Below are 15559 nucleotides of genomic sequence, written 5' to 3' on the forward strand. Positions count from 1 at the left end.
GTGACACACACACACAAATTAACTCAAAATGGATCATAGACCAAAATGTAAACTTAAATTATAAAATAGCTAGAAGAAAAAAAAGGAAAAGATCTTTGTGACCTTGGGTTAGACAAAGATTCTTAGATACAGCATTATGTTGGGGATTAGAACATGATATCCCAAAGTTTGACACCTTGGCATGCTGAGTATTTTTTAGCTAAAAAACATAGGGCTTCAGAAACAACAACAATCTTTCTGACCTCCTCATATCCTCCTATCTCCTACCCCCTCAACTCCTCACAAAACAAACAAGAAAACTTGGAAAGGTCACCCTCTTGATTTATCTTCCCTAAAAGTGAGTTATAAGATCTCCATGTGACAGTTGTCCTGCCCTAAGCACAAAGAGAAGGAATGCTACATAGAGACCTAAAGGGTTCTCCTTCAGGTTTACCATTACATCATACACTTTTTGTCCAATCATGTTTCACAGTGATTATCCACTTCTTTCATCAGACTTAGCATAAAAGCATAGTTTTCCTCTGTGTCTTGGGTCTTCATTTCTAAAGCCTCCATGTTATATAAAACTTTGTTAAATAATATACTTTTCTTTTGTTAATCTATCTTTTGGTATAGTAGTGTCAGCAGTAACCCTTATAATGGATGAGGAAAATTAGTTACTTTTTTCCTCCATAACTAGATGTATAATATATAAAAGAACAAATAAATAAATTTGTATAAAATTCAATTTATACAAATTCCATTTATAAAATTCCAAATAGAATTTTACACCAATTTAAAACTACTGCTCTCACAGGACAGTACAAGGAATGAGAAGAAAAAAGCCATAAACTAGAAGAAAAATCATTGTAAAGCAAATGTCTGATAAAGGACTTGTATATAGAATATACTTAAAAAAAAAAACAAACTCTTGGATTCAACAAAAAGAAAAACCCAACATAAAAAAATGGACAAAAATCCGAATAGACACTTCACCAAAAATGGAATACATACAGCAAATAAGAACATGAAATGATGTTCAACATCATTATTCATTAGAAATATGTTAATTACAATCATGAGGAGATGCTAATACACACTGATTAGAATAGCTAAAATTAAAAGGACTAGTCATATCAAGAGTTGTCATAGATCTGGGGAAACTGGAACTCTCTTGCATTTCTGGTGGGAAAGTAAAATGAAACAACCTTCAAAACATTGAAAACAGTTTGATGGTTTCTTAAAAAGTAGCAGATGATTTAATCATTCCACTCCCAGGTATTTACTCAAGAGAAAACATAAAATACGTTCATACAAAGATTTTTTGTTTGTTTGTTTGTTTTGGTACCAGGGATTGAACCTTGGGGCACTTAACCACTGAGCCACAACCCCAACCCTTTTGTATTTTATTTAGAGATGGTCTCACTGAATTGCTTAGGGCCTCACTAAATTGCTGAGGCTGGCTTTGAACTGGCTTTGATCCTCTTTCCTAAGCCTCCTGATTCACTGGGTTTACAGGCATGCAACATTGTGCCCAGCTCTCACAGAAAGATTTATACATGAATGTTCCCAGTATCTTTGCTTCTAATATCCAAAAACTGAAATCAACCCAAATGTCCATCAACAATAAATTGTGCTATATCCATACAGTGAAATACTAGTTAGCAATAAAAAAAAAATGAACTAGCTGGGTGCAGTGGCATATGCCCATACTCCCAGCTACTCTGGGATTTGGAAGTGGGACTCTGTTTGAGGCCAGTTTGGGCAATTTAGCAAGACTCAGTCTCAAAATTAAAATAAAATACCAAATGCTTAATACCAAAGTGGGGGGAATGAAATATTGATACATGTGGTAACACTGGTAAATCTCAGGCACACACACAAAAGTACATGATATTAAAATTCCATTTATATAAAACTTTAAAAACTGCAAACTATTTTTCACTGACAGAAAGCAGATCAGTGGTTGCTTCCAAATGAGGGTTGGAGAGTAGTGGAAGGGAGGCATTACAAAGAGGTTCAAAAAGACTTTTAGGGTTGATGGATATGTTGACTACCATGACTATGGTCACAATTTCATAGGGGTATACATATGTCAAAATTATTAAGTTGTGTATTTTAAATATATACAATTGGTTATATGTTGATTTTACCTAATAAAGCCACTAAAGTAATAAATAATCTACCCTCTCTCTCTTCCTCTTACCTAGCAGGAGCAATAAGAGCCAGGGCCTGCTCCTAGGCATTTCTAGTTAGAAATAAGTATCAAGATAAATACTTTCAGCCGGGTGTGGTGGCACACTCCTGTAATATCAGCTGGGGCAGGAAGATTGCCTGTTCGAAGCCAGCCCCCCAAAATAACAAGACCCGGGCTGGGGATGTGGCTCAACTGGTAGAGCGCTCGCCTGGCGTGTGTGCGGCCCGGGTTCGATCCTCAGCACCACATACCAACGAAGATGTTGTGTCCACCGAGAACTAAAAAATAAATATTAAAAATAAAATTCTCATTCTCTCTCTCTCTCTCTCTCTCTCTCTAAAAAAATAAAAAAATAAAAAAAATAACAAGACCCTAAGCAAGGGGCTGGGGATGTGGTTCAAGCGGTAGCGCGCTCGCCTGCCATACGTGCAGCCCGGGTTCGAACCTCAGCACCACATACAAAAACAAAGATGTTGTGTCCGCCAAAAACTAAAAAATAAATATTAAAAAAAATTCTCTCTCCTCTCTCTCTCTTAAAAAAAAAAAAAAACCCTAAGCAACTTAGTGAGATCCTATCTCTAAATCAAATAAATAAATAAAAAGGGCTGGGGGGATATGACTCAGTGGATAAGATAAGCACTCCTGGGCTCAATCCTTGGTATCAAAAGAAAAAAAAAAAAAGAATAAATGCTCCATTTCTTTTGGTACTAGAGGGTGTACATTAGAGTTTAATCATAAAATTTACCTTTCCAGGGCTGGGGTTGTAGCTCAGTGGTAGAGTGCTTGCCCTGCACGCATCGTAGGCCCTGGGTTCAATCCTCAGCATCATATTTTAAAAAATCAATAAAAATAAAGATACATATATAAAAAAATTTTTTACCTTTCCTCTCATTCATTTCTGCAAAATGGAAATGAGGATGGGTGTCCTGGAGGATATAATGAAAGGTGACAAAGATGTTTTGGAAAAAAGTCATTTATGTTTTCTGGCCTGCTGACTTCTTAAAAGCTCTATACTGGATTTAGGTCTTGCCAACATTGTCCAGGGATTGACTTCTTTTAGGAGTCTTTTGTAGATTGAAGAAAAACCACATCATGTTTTGCATATGTTAGGTCCCCTGGTTAAAATTCCATTTACTCTCACTTCATTTGCACTCAAGTTCTTAACACTTAGAAAGTCTGCAATATCTTTAAAAGTACTGAAATGTATGAATAAAAATCATAGGATAGAATAATAGATGTGCCACTAACAACATCAAGAACCATGTGAACTCAGAAGGAGAAATAATTACATCCCATTAAGAATCAGAGCATCTTAGAAAGAGGAAGAATCTAAGAGTTCATCAAATATAAGCCCTAACAAAATAGACAATTCCTCTTAACAACAGTTCCATCAAGTTGTTGTATGCATTTTTAGTCTGTAGCCTCTGTGACAGGCAATGCAAGCCGACAGAAGGCAACTTATTCCACTTTTAAGAAGCCATATTAAAAAGTTCTTTCTTGAGTCAAGCCAAAATCTATCTTTCCGTGAATTCTTTCCAATGATCCTAAGTCTTCCCACATTAAACAAATGTATTCCTTCTGCCCTATCCCACTTTTCAGAGGTTAATGGAGCAATAATTTCTTCCCATGTGTAAAGTCTTATCTTAGGCACTGTACAGAAACAAGTAAAATGTTTAAGAAACAAGTAAAATGATTGCCTGCTTCACAGGCTCTTAGTCAAATAGAGGAGATTTTTCTAAAAGTTTGTAAATAATTAAAATACACACTACAAGCATAAAGGTCAAAGAGAAGTACTAAGAAAATATAATGGGAATTCAGAATAGGGAAAGACTAATCTTTGGAAAAAATCAGAGAATCAGGAAAGGCTTCATGAGATAAATAACAATTGAGAGGAACATTAAAGATGGGCATTTCTGCTGAGGAAAATGCACTGAGTAGAGAGAAGTCGCTAAGACCTTGGACTCTACATGGCCTGGGGCTGGGGATGTGGCTCAAGCTAGCCCGGCATGTGCGGGGCGCTGAGTTCCATCCTCAGCACCACATAAAAATAAAATAAAGATGTTGTGTCCACCGAAAACTAAAAAATAAATATTATTTTCTTTTTTCATAAAATATTAAGAACATGGGAATTAAAGGCATGAAGAGTACTTAGAACAATACCCGACACTTAGCATTGTGTGTTTACTGAGAAAATAACAGAGTTTGTAGAAATGAAAAAGAATTAAATCTGTTTGATAAAAGCAAATAGTCTGGTTTAATTAATTTAAGCATGCTTTCTCTTTTTGCATCTCTTTCCCTGAATCCCAACTAAGTTATAAATGCTAGAAAAGTGCATGGTGTGTAGTGGATATTTAATTTATCTTCACTCTTGCCATCCCCGTTTCCCTTTTTCTTCTTTTCATAGCTCTGGTTTGTGTTTCTCCTAAGACACTTATATTCTGCCCTGTATTATATTTATTATCTTATTTATTTGTGTTATATGCACTACTTTGCATTATCTACTTCTTGTATACTTCCTGAAGGCAATAGTTATTTGTATATCCTAATCTTCAAACCTGGCTATGCATGAGAAGCTCTTGGAGTACTTTAAATGCAAATAAATTTTTGGGACCACCCCATATCTAAGAATCAGAATTTCTAAGGGAAAGGTAGCAATGTATTTCGTTAACAATTCTAGGAGATTCTGAATCAGTCTGTAAGTAGACCTTGTATTTAAGAGCCAATGAGTTTCTGGTACATAATGACAAGATGGACATATACAACAAGCAACTTCTGAACTTACATGGACTGAACAGTGGAAGATCAGCATCTAAAACTAGGTGAAGCCATGCTAGAAAATTCTAAATGGAAAAAAAAAAAAGTTCTAAAGCCAGGCCAAATTGGTATAAAAGGACAAACTAAAAAGCCAACTCTCAGCTTTAAACCAACAACACCTTGTCAGGAATTTAATCTCCAAGGCACTTCCACTTCCTTTGACCAGATTACAAATGCTAAAAATAGAAATAGCTAAGAATAAGCTAAAGCCAATTTTACTCACTTATTTTTTTACAAGTGTTCAACAAGTACTGGGCAATAAATGGAAAAGTCAGGTAAAGACCAGAATACAATATGGTTCTATTGTTTAGACTCTACTTTTTTTTGTCATATGACCAAAGCAAAATAAACAAACCAAAAAAGCTCAAATGAAAAATCTAAAAGGAATTTGTTTTTAAACTGAAGTTGAACAAAAGACCAATTCAAATGTCTGAACTATCTTTTTTTCTCATATGGATACTGTTAACAACAGCTAGAAACTTTTTTCACTCAGATGGGAATAAGTTAAATTCAGAAAACATACCTTTAATTTAAAAATTCTCACAATATGTGAAAGTCAAAATAACTGAGTCCCCGCCAAAGTATTACTTTCCTAATATTAAACTAACACCACTGGCAGAGGAGAACCCTCACCACCCAGCCCTTACCAGGGTTTTTTGGAAGCATTTACTTGACCATTTTCTGATTCTTTCAGACTTCTTTTGCAGTTTGTTATCCAAGTAACCAAGGCAAAAATATTTAAACTACTCAGCTGTCATTCTGATATATTTTCCAGGAGTCTGAATTCTTTCTTGGAACACATTGTAGCTAGTAGCCATGTGTCAGATGTACTTGAAATATATCCAAATCCACAATATGTAGCAAGTAAACATTTACTCTCCAATAATTCCTTGTCCCTATTCAGACTACTTCTTAGGGCATCAAGATTTTTAAGTTTCCCATCAAAATGCTACATCATCAATAAACACTATACCTCAAAGACTAATGGTAAGAGGAAAAATTTACCAAACAGTGTAGATGCAAATAACGGAGAGTTTTAAAAGGATATTGCAGAAGACATTCTTGTTTCCCTCCAAAGTATTTTAAAATTGAATAAATTTTATCTTTTGGGGGTGTTTTAGGTATGCTTTTTAGTACTCAGGGGAGAGAAATGAATGACTGCCAGAACTATTAACATCTGATAAGAAAACCCAATGTTGACAAAATTGGAGAAAAAGAAGCACTCTCATACTTTGCTATTGGTACAATCATTTTTAAAGAAAATGTGGCAATCTCTACCAATTTTAAAATACATGTTACCCTTTGACACAGTGAGTCCACTGTTTGGAATTTATCCTATGGGTATATTTGTTAAAGTATAGAAAGATACAAGGATACTTATTTCAGCATTATTTGTAATAACAAACTGGATTTAACTTATATGTCTATCAAAAAGTGAATGACTAGCTAAATATCTTAAAATGAGAATGCTAAGTAGATATTAAAAAGATTAGGACTGGGCTGGGGATATAGCTCAGTTGTTCGAGTGCCTGCCTCACATGCACAAGGCCCTGGGTTCAATCCTCAGCATCACAAAAAAAAGAATAGGGCTGGGGTTGTGTCTCAGCTGTAGAGCACTTGCCTCACACATGGGAGGCACTGGGTTCGATCCTCAGCACCACATAAAAACAAATTAAAAACAAAATAAAGATATTAAAAAAGAATAAAGATTGGGGCTGGGGATGTGGCTCAAGCGGTAACGTGCTCGCCTGCTACGCGAGCACCTCAGTACCACATAAAAATAAAATAAAGATGTTGTGTCCACTGAAAAATAAATATTAAAAAAAGAATAAAGATTATCTTTAGGGCTGGGGATGTGGCTCAAGCGGTAGCGAGCTCGCCTGGCATGCATGCGGCCAGGGTTCGATCCTCAGCACCACATACCAACAAAGATGTTGTGTCCGCCCGAGAACTAAAAAAAAATAAATATTAAAAATTCTCTCTCTCCTCTCTCACTCTCTCTTTAAAAAAAAAAAAAATTAAAAAAAAAAAGATTATCTTTAAATGATAATATAGAAAGAACTTCAGATATAAATGATAAAATCAGTCTTCAATGTGATAAAATATATACTTAATCACAGAAAGATTATATAACATGTACATATGTTTTTATGTAACAATTTTTGAAAAATACAATGTTAATAGAGATTAACTCTGAGAAATAAAACAAATAGTAAATAGGAAAAGAAAGATTATTATATGTTAAAAATTTGTCACCCTGCTATAATATTAAAAGTACATAAGGGCTGGAGATATAGCTCAGTGGTAGAGCACTTGCCTAGTAGGTATGAGGCCCTGGGTTCAACCCTCAGCATCATGTATGTGTGTGCATGTGCACGTGCGCGCGACACACACACAGTAAATGATGTAGAACCATTTGTCAGTTTCTTATAAAATTAAACATACAAATGTCCTGTGATCTAACAATTCTACTCTGAGGTATTAATCCAAAATAAAGACATGTCCACAAATAGACTTATACAAAAACATTCACAGTAGCTTTATTTATAACATCCCCAAACAGAAAACATTCAAATATTTATTAACAGGAAAATGGATAAACAAACTGGCATATATCAACAGAGGAATACTATGTGGCAAGAAAAAAAGCCAATGTACTGGGCCCAGGGCTGTGGCTCAGTTGATAGAGTATTTGCCTAGCATGCGTGAGGCGCTGGATTCGATTCTCAGCACCACACAAAAAAATAAACAACTAAAATGATAGTAGAGGATAGGAAAGGTAGCAGAATACAACAGTTACTAATATGGCATTATGTAAAAATGTGGATGTGTAACCGATGTGATTCTGCAATCTGTATTCGGGGTAAAAATGGGAGTTCATAACTCACTTGAATCTAATGTATGAAATATGATATGTCAAGAGCTTTGTAATGTTTTGAACAACCAATAAAAATAAATAAATAAAATAAAATAAAGATATTGTGTCCATCTCCAACTAAAAAAATTAAAAATAAAAAAAAACAATGTACTAATGAGAAAAACTTGAACTTGACATTCTGCTAAGTGAAAGAAGTCAGACACAAAAGATTCTATTTCTATGAAATTCTAGGGTCAATCAAAATAATTTAGTGACAGAAGTCAAAAAGTCTTAGCCTGTGGTGGTAGAGAGTGGGGAGAAGAATTTGAGGGAAGCCAGGGGATTGCCTGGAATAGATGAATGGAGCTTTCTGGCGTGATGGAAATGTGCTTTATCTTGTTTTGGCTGGTAGTTATATGGAGGTATACAATTGTCAAAACAAATCATCTTTTTAAAGTGTGCAAATTAATGTTTTTTAGTGTTCAGAGATAAGTGCAATTATCATCACAATCAATTTTAGGATATTTTCATCACCTCAGAAGAAACTAAAAACCCTTTACTATCACCTTCCATTGTTCCCAAGTCCTAAGCAATCACTAATCTACTCTCTATCCCTATGGATTTGCCAATTCAGGACATTTCATTAAAATGGGATCATATAATATTTGGCCTTTTATGACTACCTTCTTTTACTAGAAAAATGTTTTCAAGATTCACTTACGTTGTAGCATCAATCAGTATTTCATTCTTTTTCTGGCTGAAGAATATTCCATAGTATGTATATGCCACATTTTGTTTTTCCATTCATCAACTGATGACAGAAATTTGGGTTGTTTCCACCTTTTAGTTATTATAAATTTGCTACTAACAAACATGTCTTATTATATGAAAAAAATTTAATAAAGAATATGATATGAAAAATCATATTGCTACTAAACAGTATGATTTCTGAATGTTTCAATGGATGGCAGAACAAAAACATCTCAAAATGGCAGACAAGTTTTCTTATAATAAAAACATGTTTCAGGGGAGAAAAAAGTTTTATGTCAATAAAATGATGAACTGTATGTGGTATTTGTCTCCTGTTGAAACAGAGGTTTCTTGTGTGAGGAAGAACACTGTCTGAAGGAGAATTTAAGCGCCTTCTCACACACATTTGGTGACTCCACTGCCTATAACCACGCCCCAAGAATGTTTATCATTCTCCTGACTTCTCTACACCCATGAGAACAAAATCAACATTGAAGCATGACCTAATTCTCTTTTTGAGGGATAATAAAAACAGTTTAGCCTGATTACCAAAGACAGAAAATAATTTCAAAATAATCTGTGTAGTATTTAGCACAATATTTACAAAAAGATATAATGCCTTGAAGCTGTCATAATAGAAGGAAACTTATTCTTTACAAAATAAAGAACATTTTCCTGAAAAAAATTATAAATTATTTTTTTATGCTATGGTCCAGACAAGATTTTTATTACTGGCAAAAATGAACAAACAAAACAAAACAACTGTTAAGTGGATCTCCATGGCAACTTCCTTTTGTAGAGATGAGGGGAAGAGAACATTAGGAATTATTATTGTGTTCCTACTCCTTTTTGGCAGGGGCTCTGCTATATATTTTATCTGCACAGATTTCCCCATTTAATCCACAGAACAGCCTTATGTAGTAGGTACTATACTTTATTCTCATTTTACAGAGATTAGCTAGCTATGTGCTGAAGAGAGTGTGCATGTTCTGTGTGAGCAAAGAACTAAGAGTCTCCTGGTCTTTTCTGGGACTCTGTGTCTATGTGTATGTTGGGGTACTGGGACATGCAGTTACAACTTTTACTTCTTGCTTATGCAGAGTCCAACGTGTGGATTGAAGACCTTCCCAGGTCTTTCCTGAGCATGCACACTCAAGACTTTGCTCACACAGAACACACACCTACAATCCAGGTAGAGTCTTCCATATCCCTCTCCATTCACAGCCACTATTCCTAAAAACTAACTACACTATTGCTGCCACTTCCTCGCTTCTAATTCTTTTTGAATCCCATGTGCTTCCATTCCCTTTAAACTGTGTCAGGATTTATAATGACTTTGTAACAGTCAAATCCAAATCCAAAGGATGTTCTTTACTATCTCTCTAGCCTTTCTGACTTCTTCTCAAACACTCTCTTCCTTGGTTAACTGACCATTTTCATTATTCTTAAATGGCTCCTCTTCTCCAACTACACCTTTAATTCTTTAATGTCCACCAAAAACTAGGGGTTTATCCTTGATCTTTGTGCTAGACCCATTGGTTCTTTTCTATAATTTCTATTTATTAATATTCCCTATTTTGATGAAATATTTTCATACTTTTCTTTAGTTCTCTATATACAGTCCCCTTGGATTCTTAAAATAGCTAAAGTCTTGATTAATAAAGTCTTGATTAATAAATTCAATATTTTGGCTTCCTCAGGAATAGTTTCTATTGTGTATGGGCCATGCTTTCTTGTTTCTTGCATATCTCATGATTTTTGTTGAAAAATGACTTTAAGTAATATAGCTATTCCAAAAATCAGATTCTCCCCCTTTCCCACAGTTTGTTAATTGTTTTTAGTGACTTTTCAATACTAATTCTTTAAAATCTATATTTTTTGTCAGATACAACCACTGAATTTTCTTACTGATTGAGTAGAGATTTCCTCAAATTCCTGGAACTAAGAGTCTCCTGGTCTTTGCTGGGACTCTGTGTCTCTGTGTGTGTTGGGGTACTAGGCCATGCAGTTACAACTCCACCTTAGCCTTTTACTTCTTGCTTATGCAGAGCTCAATGTGTGAATTGAAGACCTTCCCAGGTCTTTCCTGAGCATGCACACAGTCTTCTATATTCCTAAGTCTATATTGGATTCTTTTCAAGGTCTCTATGGCTATTTCATTCCTCAACTTTTCCTTTTAATTCTTTGGGTTAGTCTGTTGTTTGCCCCAATTGACACTCCAGAGAGCTACACTATTAAACAGTTGTTGCTGACTGGTCTTAGCAAATGCTTCTGGAGAAAATATTCTTTATGCTGGGTGAGTGTTCATTCAGGTAAAATACAGATAAACTTTTCAAGGGGGGTTTGCCAGGAAATTGACAGGATAATGACAGTTCTCAAAGGATGGGGCTTTAAAAGAGCTTCAGCTCCATTTGGACTCCTCTAGGGCTGATGAGGCTGCTTAATTTATACCATAATTGCAAGCTGTTGGTTTCCAAGACTACCATGGAGCCTGGGAGAAGAGGGTGATATTTTTAGTGGCATGTCCACTAAAACCTTGATTTTTGTGCTGATGAAAATGCCATGAAGCTTGCTGTTCTTACAGAGATTCAGTTCTTTGTTGTTTCAAATACATATTCCTACGGTTATAGAACTAAACCTGGTAAATTTCCAAAGTTATCAGCAAAATTGATCAGGATAATTTATGTCAGAGTTGTTGGCACTTTTATTTTTTTAATTTTTTTTTAAGAGAGAGAATTTTTTTAATATTTATTTTTCAGTTTTTGGTGGACACAACATCTTTATTTTATTTTTATGTAGTGCTGAGGATCGAACCCAGCGCCCCGCACATGCCAGGTGAGCGCATTACCTCTTGAGCCACATCCCCAGCCCCTGTTGGCACTTTTATAAAGGAGAGAATTTTCCAATATTGTCATTTTTGCTACTCTCAGTTAAAACACTCATTCCCCTCATTTCTATACTTCTTTGAAAAATATCAGATTGTTTGAACCAGTAACTGTAGTAGTACACTATGGGAATTATCATATATGAAAAGTAAGTGTATGACAATAATAACATGAAGAATAGAAGGAGTAAATAGAAATAAGCTATTGAAAAAGTCTTTTTTTAAAAAATCAAGGGAGAGAAATGAATTACAGTAGATGGGGTAGAGAGAGAAGATGGGAGGGGAGGGGAGGGGGGATAGTAGAGGATAGGAAAGGTAGCAGAATACAACAGTCACTAGTATGGCAATATGTAAAAACGTGGATGTGTAACCGATGTGATTCTGCAATCTGTATACGGGGTAAAAATGGGAGTTCATAACCCACTTGAATCAAATGTATGAAATATGATATGTCAAGAGCTTTGTAATGTTTTGAACAACCAATAAAAAAGTCTTTTTTAAAAAAATATTTATTTTTAATTGTAGTTGGACACAATACCTTTATTTTATTTAATTATTTTTATGTGGTGCTGAGGCTTGAACCCAGGGCCTTGCGCATGCTAGGCAAGCGCTCTACTGCTGAGCCACAACCCCAGCCCGAAAAAGTCTTATATTAAACATGAGGTGGTTTGATACTATGTGAAGGTAGACGGAGGTAAGTTAAAGATATATGCTGCATATCCTTGAATTATAAAAAAAATTAAAGAACTAATGCAATATAAAAGAGAAAATGAAATGCTAAAAATCATCAATTGATCTTTAAAATGGTATTAAGAAAAAGAATCAGGGCTGGGGTTGTAGCTCAGTTGGTACAGCATTTGTCTAGCATGTGTGGGGTACTAGGTTTCATCTTCAGCACCACATAAAAAATAAATAAATAAAATAAAGTTATTGTGTCTGTCTACAACCTAAAAAAATATTTTATTTTATTTTTTTTTAAGAGAGAGTGAGAGAGGAGAGAGAGTGAGAGAGAGAGAATTTTTTTTTTTAATATTTATTTTTCAGTTCTCGGCGGACACAACATCTTTGTTGGTATGTGGTGCTGAGGATCGAACCCGGGCCGCACGCATGCCAGGCGAGCGCGCCACAGCTTGAGCCACATCCCCAGCCCCCTAAAAAAATATTTTAAAAAAAGAGGGGCTGGGCTTGTGGCTCAGTGGTAGAACGCTCATCTCTCATGTGTGAAACACTGGGTTCAATCCTCAGTACCAAATAAATATAAATAAATAAAAACAAAAGTATTGTATCCATCTACAACTAAAAATATATTTTAAAAAAGAATCAAAGAAGACACAAGACAAAAATAAAACAAATAGCAAGGTGCCACATCATATTGGAACTTTCTGTGTGTTTGAAAACATATCCTTCTGTTTCTTTCATATATTTTTTTCTACTAGGTTATGAGTTTACTAAATTTGAATGATAAACAGACATAAAACAAGGTTATTTACTATAAGAAATGCACTGTACATTTTAAATTCTCTAATTTGGAATCTGTAAGAATTTATAAAATTTTACTAAACTAATCAATTAATATAATGAGATGATATGAAAAAACATAAGATTATGTTATTGCTAAAAGTTATTTTAGAAACTTCATTACACAAATGTGTCATTTTACAATTAAGAAACTAAGGGTCAAAGTGATTAATTGCCAATTGATAAAAAACAATCATATGGCCAATCAGAAGTAGAACTGTTGTAAAATACCTATTTCATACTTTCAAGTCCAGTTGTCTCAAGAGAAAATAATTTCCATGCAATGCCAACAATGTATACAGCATAAATAAACGTGCTCATTTGAATTGATTGTTGTCTAACAGGTTCAGCAAGATTTCTACTAGTTAAGTTCTATACATATCTGAAAATGATTAAACTTTTAAAAATAGATATTGTTAATTTTAGAGTTTTAATTAATTCTAATTCTTATTGATTAATCAATATTACGGAAGTGTGCAGCAGTTAAAGAAATATCAAAAATACCATAGCTAAAAAATCAAAGTTCAGCCTATCAAGCTCAGAGAATACAAACTTACATTCAACTCAAGGAAAACCACATTTATGGTAAAAATAACAAACACTTATGAAATCTGTGTGCAGTATTACCTGTAGCTCCCAGTGGGTGTCCTTTTGAAATCAATCCACCACTAGGATTTATGACCCACTTTCCTCCATAAGTGTTATCTCCTCTATCGACCAGTATTCCACCTTTCCCTATGAAAGGAAAAATTATAATCACAAATGTTAAAAATAACACTGGAACAAATGGCATGGATTTTTAAATATCCACATAGCCAAAAATTTCTTAGACCTAGCATGTCTTAATAACTTAATAACAATTTGGTAGGAACACTTCTAAAAGTTAAGTAATAAATATTGAGCAATAAAGGCTTATCTTTTCAGAACATGTCCTGCATGAAATAAAGCTCCTATTAGTTCCTAAGAGCTCTCTGGCTTCCAAAATTGTTCCAAATATAAAAAAGATTCAAAAAAACAGAAGAAAAGCACTGAAATGGATATAAATACTATATGATATTACAACTAAAATAATTATAACAACTTTAAAGTTCATGTTTTCATTTCTTTCTGTTTTCAATTGTACTGCTGTGTGCTAGATAAACATTTTTAATAAAAGGAAAAACAAGAAAAAAAAAAGCCCTCTTATGAAACTAAGGGAAATGGCTAAAAACACGTTGAGCCATAAAAGTAATGTTGAAAAAAATCACTTCTTATTTTTGGTGGCTTCAAAATTCCTGTCAATTTCCTGCTCACTGTTTCAAGTGGTTAAGAAGCAAATCAAAACGCATGCATTGTATAAAATATTATTTCAAATGACATTTCTGACAAAGAAAGGAGAAATGGGCACTCCAAAAGATGATCATAATAGCAATGGTGGTACTGTGTGAAGTAACTCAAAATCTCCTTGGGGCATTCACTGTGTCAGGTCTTGTTCTAATTATTTTCCATATATCTTTACAATTTAATCCTACAATCCTTCATAGAACCTATGAAGTAGGTACTATCATTTTCATTTTCCAGATGAGGAAACAGTCAAGGTAAGAACAGACAGGAAAAAAAGGCATATCTCTACTGGTAAAATAAAGTATACCAATCACAGAATTCAAATGACCAATACTTCTAAACTGCTTCTAAATCTAGATTATAGATTTTAAAATCCCATAGGGTCTGGGAGTGTAGTTCAGGGTAGAGCAGTTGTCTCGCATGCTTAGGCACTCTCTCTATCTCTTGATATGTTTCTGACTTAGAACCTGCTACAAGGCCCAAGTCATCATAGACATTCTAATTCTGTTATTACTGTTTTCACAACTGTTAATGTTGTTACTGTACCAAGTCAGGGCAGACTAAATAAAACCTAACCCCAAGAAATAAAAATTTTACTACATGTTTTTTCCAAAATATATACAAACCTGCAAAACAATAAAGATTTTTAAAAGATTTTAAAATACTGTCTTGAACTCAACAACTAAAAGATAAAGTACTGTAAATGACCACTCTGACCTACCATGGAAAGAGGAAAATATGTGCACACTTTTGGAAAATAATTATTACTACTATTATGTGCCAAAAGTAACATGGGGACGAATGGATACAATGTGACCAAAACAGACAAAAATATGTGCTCTCATGGAATTTAATTCATGATAGGCGAGGAATAAAGAAAAGAGAGACAATGTGTAAAATAATAATACATAGAGTGACTGAAGTGCCATAGAAAAAAGAGGCAGGAGGGGCTGGGGTTGTGGCTCAGTAGTAGAGCACTCGACTAGCATGGGCGAGCCCCTGGGTTCAATCCTCAGCACCACATAAAAATAAGTAAATAAAATAAAGGCATCCATGTACACATAAAAAAACAAATATTAAAAAAAAAAGAGGCAGGAAAGGGAACTTAGGAAGTGCTGGGACTGGGATGAAGGGACTGAGGGAACAAATCATAGGGTATCTGGAACAAAGGCCTGAAGAAAGGAAGGAGTCCAGAGCACTTGAAGGAGACTGACATAGCAGCAGGAGAGTAGAATCA

General features: G+C 34.6%; 1 protein-coding gene across 2 annotated transcripts in view; it reads right to left on the reverse strand.

Annotated features, from left to right (window-relative positions):
- Positions 1-15559, reverse strand: part of SCP2 (sterol carrier protein 2) — a 113617-nt gene that overhangs the window by 47458 nt on the left and 50600 nt on the right. For both annotated transcript variants that reach the window (XM_081305955.1, XM_081305954.1), the window contains one exon: positions 13627-13734. In XM_081305955.1, the coding sequence (XP_081162081.1) occupies positions 13627-13734 (108 nt within the window). The remainder of the gene's footprint in view (positions 1-13626; positions 13735-15559) is intronic.

The sequence above is a fragment of the Spermophilus citellus genome (assembly GCF_964194105.1).
Source record: "Spermophilus citellus genome assembly, chromosome: 9".
NCBI classification, from domain to species: Eukaryota; Metazoa; Chordata; class Mammalia; order Rodentia; family Sciuridae; genus Spermophilus; species Spermophilus citellus.